Below are 7,835 nucleotides of genomic sequence, written 5' to 3'. Positions count from 1 at the left end.
GTGGCAGCTTCCTGTTTGCAGCACAGACAAAAAAAAAAAAAAGCAAACAAGCAAGTTTGCAAAAATGTCAGATTTGTTTAATTAAAAGGTTTTCCTGACACACTGAATAAATATTCCATATTTACATGCAAACACACACAAAGACAAGATAGGACAATTTTAACGGTCATTAAAAGTGCATTTGTTTAGTTTTTATATTGTACTATATAGTAAAAACGGAATCCTTGCGTATGCCTCTACTGTATATTCTGTTATTACTTTTGGGTAAGATCGGGCCTGAAAAATCCAGACCGACCTGACCTGAGCCCGAATTTCAGGCCGGGTCGGGCTTGGACTCGGGCTTAAGATCTTACCTCTACTTTTGGGATTCATAAACGCCATGTTGGAATGCACCAATTTCTTTGACCCGCATCCCAGGGATGCACTACTTTCTTGAGGTAAAATGAACTCTGGGTAATCATGAACAAACAAATATCAAAATTAATTAAATGTTGTTAAAATGTCATGAAAACCCTCAGAGACGATGGTTATTTAAGGATGAATTTTTTTTTGTTCAGTCAAAAAAAAAAAAGAAAGAAGACATTTTGAATCTAAAGTGTCCTGGTAGCAGTTACCTTCATAAACGTAAACTGCAGGTGGCGTTCAGCGGCGTCTGAATGCACGGGAGATTCTCCATGCGTTGGGTTCTTCGTAACGGTTGTAAAGAGGTTCGAGTTTCTGCTGTCGCTTGTGATAGCTGAGGCGAGTTGGGTCGGCGACTCTGTAAAAGGCCGGAGCAAACTCCACCAGCCAACGAGGGTCGATAGTGGTCACCTCACGCATGTACTCCTTAGTGGTCAGCACCAGCTCATGGTAGATGAGCCTACAGGAAGTACAGAGAGGACACAGCTAAAGAGTAGGGCTTGTTTCCTTAGTGGTAAATAACAAACAGCTCAAATTCATTTATAATCCCAGTTAAAAAAAAAATCCTTCACATTTACCATTCAGGCTGGCGGTTGAACAGAGTGCTGGAGGGGTGGAGGTACACCACCTGCTGGTCGATCAGGGTGCGGTACCCGTCGTGGGGGTGCTTCTTGGCAGCATTCCTGAAGAAACCGCTGCAAATGGCCTTCTGGACGCGCATCGTTGCTTTTCCACAGGACACCACATCCAGCTTGTGTCTGAAGAATATTTACTGTTTAGTTATTTTTCGTGCCAAAAGAAAATGTGATTTCTGATAATTATCTTGGAGACATATTTCTCATAAGGAAATTTCTGAATTCTGCAGAGATTAATCACACACACCTGTCCATGATGCTCAGCATCTGCTTACGTATGTCCTGAGCTCTCTTTAATGAACGGGCTTGGATGAAGTTCTCAAAGCACCAGGGATTGGAGAATTTGTTGTTCTTCCAAGAGTTATAGACAGCCAGCAGTGTTAGGTGGTCTCCCTCAAGCTGAAAGAACTTTGTCTTTTTCTGGTCAGCCAGGGCCTGTTTGTCCTGAAGACGGAAGAATTGAACTTTTATTCTTATACGTATGGTCTGAGTGGCAACTTAAGTCAATATGCATTCAAAAAATACATTTTAATGGATATTAGCTTGATGAAAGTAACTCTGGAGGTGAACTGAACCCTCGGCAGGTCAACAGTCTTCCGTGACATACCTTTGGTCTGTAAAAGATGTTCTGCACAGACAACATGGAGACGATGGTCAGCATCTCTTCACTGCAGCCCAGGTGGACGGACATGATCAACATCTTACACAGCATCGGCTCCAGGGGGAACTCGGCCATCTGGATCAGAGATGGACATACATTAGGTGTTATTGTTCATTTCAGCACAAGTAGCATCACCAAGACAACAAAAACCAGCAGATCATCAGAAAGCGACATTCTGACTGAGGACGTTTTCCTCACCCTTCTCCCCAGTCGGGTGAGCAAGCCCTCGTCGTCCAGAGCCCCCAGCGTGTAGAGCTGCTCCATGGCTGTGATCAGCGTCTCCATAGGAGGAGCGTCCATGAAGTCGAAGGCCAGAAGATCATTAATACCCATGGCCTGGAAAGAAGTAGCAAATGAAGCCAACATTTACAGAAAGATCTTTCTACAGGTGATAAAAAGCAATCAGCAAAATCTGACATTAAACTGATTTATTGGTTTGATTTCTGTCATGACAAAATCAACGAATCACAAACATCCTCACTCAGAGGCGGTCAGAGAGAAGGACGTAGACTGTGAAGGTGATGGGATGTTTACCTTTAGTGACAGCACAGTGCTGGCCAGGTTGGTTCTCTGGATCTCGGGTACGTTGGACACGAGCATCTCATCCCTGTAGGCTCTCTCAGTGTAGAGCCTGTAACACTTCCCCGGGCCGGTCCTACCGGCTCTTCCCGACCTCTGCTTGGCCTGGGCCTGAAAGGGGACGCATGAGATTTTAAAGGGTCAACAGAACAAGTATACAAATGTATACTTCTAGCTTGTAATAATTGTCTTATACCTGTGATATGGGAGTCACTACAAGCTGGTCGATGCCCGTCTTGGAATTATACACAATCTGCTTCACAAATCCAGGATCCACCACGTAGTAGATTCCATCGATAGTCAGCGACGTCTCAGCAATGTTTGTGGCAATTATAACCTGGAAAAAAACAGAAATAAATTACTCTTCAAGCTTTACCATTGATCACACAAATAAAAGTGAAAAAGTTCTCAAGTGCATTTTATCACCTTTCTGCTGCCTGGGGGTGCAGGGTCAAAAATCCTTGTCTGCATTTCACTAGGCAGCGCAGAATAAACCGGTAAAATAATAAGTTCAGGAACATTAGGTCCCAGAGACTTCATTCGCTCATACAAGATCTCACAGGCCGTATCGATCTCCTCCTGTCCGGTCAGAAACACCAGGATGTCACCTGGAAAGAGCATCAAACACCTTAAACATTCAGTCTTACCTAGACAAACTGAGCGTCTCAAAGCGGGGACGGTTTAAGGAGCCGTACCTGGAGGCTCGGTTAGATGGATCTGCATCACAGTGATGAGACTGGCGTCTAGGTAGTCGGTCTCTGGTTCTCTGGCGTACAGAACCTCGACTGGGAATGTTCTTCCTGGGATGGTGAAGATGGGCGCTTCAAAGAAATACTGGGAGAACTTGACAGCATCCAGCGTGGCGGAGGAAACTATCAGCTTCATATCTTTGCGTTTCTGTATCGTCTTAAAGAGACAGATACATTATGTTCGTCACTTTGGATTTAGGTCATCACTTGATATGATTTGTGGTTTGTGTAACATCAAATACCTTCTTGAGAAGGCCAAAGAGCACATCGGTGTGGATTGTTCTCTCGTGGGCCTCATCGAGCATGATGAGGGAGTACTGGCTCATGTCTGGGTCCACCAGGCATTCCCTTTGCAGCATGCCATGGGTCATGTACTTGATCACCGTCTCTGTGCTGCTGCAGTCCTCAAAACGGATGGTGTAACCCACCTACAACGATGTAAGAACAGATTTGAAATGAATTACTGTCAAAAGAGAAAAGACGTTCATGACGAAGTCCTTGCTCAGATTTGAGGAGATGACTCGCCTCTTGGCCCAAACGGCAACCGTACTCCTCCGAGACTCTCTTGGCCACTGACATGGCGGCGACACGACGGGGCTGCGTACAGCCGATCTTCCCCCTGGAGGTGTAGCCTGCCTCTGCCAGGTACTGAGTGATCTGAGTGGTTTTACCAGACCCCGTCTCTCCAACGACAATCAAAATCTGATTATCATGGACAGCCTGTCAAAAGAGGAAATGAACTGTTATTGAAGCATTTTGAGACCGGTGAAAGGAAGTCATGTTTACACAGATGGCTTTTGCGAAAATTGGACATGTTGTGTGTTTAATACCATCATAAAATCAGGTGTTTTTCTCATTTGTTCACCAATCATACCTGAACCAGCTGTTCCTTCAGCTTGAAAATAGGCAGACTCTCCCTCTGTTGCAGGATGGAAAGTTCCGTCCTCTTACCATATGACACTTGATTCCCACCAAATGCATATCTTTTCCACTCTGGAAGGTTGAGAGGCATGGCGCCAATGCCTCTCATGTTGGCAGCAATCTGCCTCCCCTCATCTGCACAAAAGAGTAACAGGGATTATGGAATAAAGTAAAGATCAAACCCAACCTCCTAGAATGATTCCTTTATTGCATTAAGCTGAACTGCAACCATAATGAACTTTACAGGAGCTCTTTTTTCTGCATTGAACTATGAGTAAGAAGCTGGAAGGAAGTTGTAAAGCCTCTGATGTCCCCTATGGCTATGGAAGCAACAGCGCATGATGTCTGTGTTCCAGTGTAAACTCATAGGGAAGCTAGATAATCATCTCCAGTCATGTTGTGGTAACAATGTCACAGTGAAATTGGCCTGGTTGAAAAAATAAATCCATCTCTTTCTCATCATGCACTGCCTGTGATTAATTTCCAGTTAGATCTCATATTTGTATCAAAAATTTGTTCATGTGTGAAAATCCCAGGAAGCGATCACATCCTTTGGGTCGAGCATGTTTAATAAATTATGCCCTGACTGTTGAAGTGATTTTGTAATCCAGGTCCTTACAGTCGGGCATTGGGTCTATCCAGTTCTTGTGGAGCCCAGTAGGGATGCTGTCCATCTCTGCTGCTCGAGCCACCTGCTTCACCTCCCGCCTTTCCTTAGCAAGAGCGCTCTGCATCATAGCTGCTTGGGAAAGGGAGCCGTCGGGATTCTAATAAAAGTAAACAGCATGAAAACAGGGACACAAATCAACCGCTAAACGTCACAATGTCGACTTCTGCCGGACTAAAATGATTATTTGGTTCCTAAATGGTAATTATTTTAAGGTAGTGTGACAGAATTGGTCTGTTTGGAAGTACCTTCACTATTTTTACTGGACTCATATTTGTGCTCCATTTGGTCTGTCCTCTCAGGAACGGTGGTTCCTCTTCAACCAGATCAATCTCCAATTCTTCATCTGCAGAGGGAACAGTCATAGACGGGGGATTATTTATCAGGCAGCATAGTTTTTATTGTTGCAGAAACTTTAGAATTGAGTGCAGAGTTGTACCGTCATCGTCGTCCAATTTGGGAAGGATTCCCGTCTCCTCGTCAAATTCTGGATACTCTTCTTTTGGAAGCACATTGGCTGCAATCATCTGAATGATCACAGACGATTAAAAAGCAGTTTAGTATTGTAGTAACGTATCATCACTGACGGCTGAAGGAGTCCGTTTGACTTTTCTTTGTGACAATGCACATTTCTGATTTCTTTTCCATACCTGTTTAATCTCCCATTTCTCAAGGTCGGTGATCTTAGCGAGTCGTTTCCGCTCCGTTGGGTTTTCCTGTATTTCCAGCGCATTACCTTCAATTGGGCAGTCAGGGTTTCTCATGGCTTCACGTCCGACTCCAGTGTCCAGGTTCCGTCTCCGGTTGGGGTTCAGGTCCTCCCCCGTCTCCTGGTCGACATCCTGACAACATGCAGACATCATTATAATAAATGTAAGCATGAATTATCAATTAATAAATGTATGTTAAACAAATACAGATGAACTCATTTTAACCTGGTTGCAATTTTCAGGGAACAAGTAAAATTAAAAAAAAATAAAACGTGCTAACTTTACTTTTTATTTGATATCATCATTTTAACGTGATTTATGCATAAGTTTAAGACACTCCTGAATTGTCATAACTCACCTTCATGCTAAGACTGGCTTTGGTTCCAGTGAACGACAGCACTTTGACCTTCACCTTTTGACCTTTGGTGACGACATCAGCGACATTGGCTATGCGGCCTTCCTTACGTAACTCGGAGATATGCACCAGGCCCTCCCAGCGTTTTCTACAGATGATGAAAACAAACTTAAATATTCCAAAGTGTTAGAAACACTAAAATATGTGCAGGTTTGTGAAATTGTTAAAAAAGAACATAATACTGATAAGAACACAAAATCTTGAAAAACAACCCAAACTTTTACATGCTGTGTGTGCATGGCTGCAAAGATGACGTGTTTTTCACTAACCTGAGGCCGTCCAGCTGCACGAAACAGCCAAACTGCATAATACTGCAGATTTTGCCATCGTAGATGTCTCCAACAACAGGCTCGTCTGGAGGTCGATCCACATGTCGATCTCTGTTGTCTTTGTCATCATCTCTATGTGGGCTCGGTGGATGGTCGCTCCAGCGAGATCGTTTCCTTCTGCGCTTGGGATTCGTTTCTCCTTCATGAGTGTTTGACGTAGAAGGAGAGGGATTTCGCTTACGACTATCCTCTGTGACTCTACCTTGGTCACCATGCAAAGGTTTGACTGACCTGATGGAGAAAAGCCAAATTTTGTCAAGGTGTTTTGACTGTAAGGAGATAGTTCAGATCTAAATGTCATTGTAGATTATATGTTGTTTTATCAGGGGGTGTCAGTTCAGAAAGACATTTTCTCCTGGGACAAATCTATATTTCTAATCACCCGTTAGCAGAGCTTGTTCCAGAGAATTTTGGCATTAGCATCTCAAGCTGCTTCATAGCTGCTTCTGCAACTTGCTTATCCTCTCTGTCTGCATCAGTCGATGGAATCTGAAAGAGACCAAATATAAAAACATTAAATAATTCATACAGATGTATTTTTGTACAGTATTGCAGAGATTCGACAAATAGCTAAATATTACATCAAAACTGTCAAAGCTAATACAAAGATTTCGATAAAATTAAAGAAAGGATCATTTTGAGTGAGCAAATTGGCCTTACGATCCACACAGGAGCATCTGGTTTACATAAAGCAGGGTATTTCTCTTTCAGTCTGTCCCTCTCAGTCGCTGGCTGATGAGCTGGTAAACATAACACAATTTAAAACGAAACCTTAAGCTGTTCATTTTAAGGCATTGTTAAATAAAATAATTAAAATACAAAACTGTCTGTACCTTTACTGGTAGATGGTACCTGTCGCATGGTGTTAATAAGTCTAAGCAAATTACCAACAAGGGTATCCTGAAAAAGACACCAGATTTTAGATCCAAAAGACAAGTTAAAAAACCTAAACAAAGGAAGGTGTTTGTTAAGCGACACACTTACTGTAAAGTCTGCTCCATTTTTAGATAAAACTGCTTTGAATTCCTCAAATGTTGGGTGCTTTTCGGCCAAACTGATGATAAATTCAGCTGTAAAAACAGAACCGGCATGAGGCTAGTCATATTAATCACGACCAGTTTAATGGAACAGTAAATAACAAGTCAGTCAGCTAATTGATGTAGTCGTGTTAAAGTCACGTTACCGAGATCTTTCTCGCTTATTCCCAAATGGTTCTCCAACTCCGTACACACCTTCGATACCAAAGATAAATACTCAAGACGTTTAATTTCGTCCAGAGCAGACATTTTTAGTGTTTACTTCGAAGTTCTGACCTTAACAGGAAGTGGTTCTGTTTCTCTTCTTCAGATTGAGCTTCAGCGACTCGTCTCGGTGCTTGTCGCCCCCTGTCGCCCAATAAGCACATTACAGCACCGGGTCTATGGCAATCAACACTCCACACATGACAAGAGGCTGATTTTAATCCTCACAGGCTTCTAACTTTTAAATCCGTCAAAATTCGTAATACATTTTTTGCTATCCTTATCCTATTCTGTAAAAAAATTATTCAGTAAAAGCACACTGAATAGTCTATAGTCAGGAATTCAAAACTTCAAAGAGCATGCAAGAGGACACAAGCCAGTGTCTTATTGTGCCGGTCCCAAGCCCAGATAACTACAGAGGGTTGTGTCAGGGAGGGCACTCGATGTAAAACTTTTGCCAAATCAAACATGCAAATACAGTGGTGAGGTGTGTTGTAGGTGTGACAGAGGAGTTCAAGGTGGAGGT

At 42.9% G+C, this 7,835-nt stretch overlaps 1 protein-coding gene across 3 annotated transcripts in view; it reads right to left on the bottom strand.

Moving 5' to 3' along the window:
- Positions 1-7,382, bottom strand: part of LOC137588419 (ATP-dependent RNA helicase DHX8-like) — a 31,485-nt gene extending 24,103 nt beyond the window's left edge. For 2 of the 3 annotated variants that reach the window (XR_011034056.1, XM_068305504.1), the window contains exons 1-23: positions 7,252-7,382; positions 7,053-7,138; positions 6,902-6,968; positions 6,729-6,808; positions 6,451-6,557; positions 6,009-6,299; positions 5,683-5,827; positions 5,265-5,456; positions 5,054-5,141; positions 4,863-4,960; positions 4,567-4,714; positions 3,901-4,082; positions 3,552-3,746; positions 3,269-3,454; positions 2,973-3,183; positions 2,704-2,885; positions 2,474-2,614; positions 2,233-2,388; positions 1,897-2,034; positions 1,645-1,773; positions 1,285-1,481; positions 981-1,160; positions 615-862 (exon numbers count right to left, since the gene is read on the bottom strand). Coding sequence is in view for 2 of the 3 variants with exons in the window: in XM_068305504.1 (XP_068161605.1) it covers positions 643-862; positions 981-1,160; positions 1,285-1,481; positions 1,645-1,773; positions 1,897-2,034; positions 2,233-2,388; positions 2,474-2,614; positions 2,704-2,885; positions 2,973-3,183; positions 3,269-3,454; positions 3,552-3,746; positions 3,901-4,082; positions 4,567-4,714; positions 4,863-4,960; positions 5,054-5,141; positions 5,265-5,456; positions 5,683-5,827; positions 6,009-6,299; positions 6,451-6,557; positions 6,729-6,808; positions 6,902-6,968; positions 7,053-7,138; positions 7,252-7,354 (3,522 nt within the window). In the remaining variant the exon portion in view is untranslated. Of the gene's footprint in view, positions 1-102; positions 863-980; positions 1,161-1,284; positions 1,482-1,644; positions 1,774-1,896; positions 2,035-2,232; positions 2,389-2,473; positions 2,615-2,703; positions 2,886-2,972; positions 3,184-3,268; positions 3,455-3,551; positions 3,747-3,900; positions 4,083-4,566; positions 4,715-4,862; positions 4,961-5,053; positions 5,142-5,264; positions 5,457-5,682; positions 5,828-6,008; positions 6,300-6,450; positions 6,558-6,728; positions 6,809-6,901; positions 6,969-7,052; positions 7,139-7,251 lie in introns of those variants that run through there. The other variant, XM_068305503.1, reaches the window with a different exon arrangement.
- Between the last annotated feature and the right edge of the window lie 453 nt (positions 7,383-7,835).

This window comes from Antennarius striatus, chromosome 21 (assembly GCF_040054535.1).
Source record: "Antennarius striatus isolate MH-2024 chromosome 21, ASM4005453v1, whole genome shotgun sequence".
In the NCBI taxonomy this organism is placed as follows: Eukaryota; Metazoa; Chordata; class Actinopteri; order Lophiiformes; family Antennariidae; genus Antennarius; species Antennarius striatus.
The sequence above is the reverse complement of the archived record's forward strand: the minus strand, read 5'-3'. Positions and strand labels throughout refer to the sequence as shown.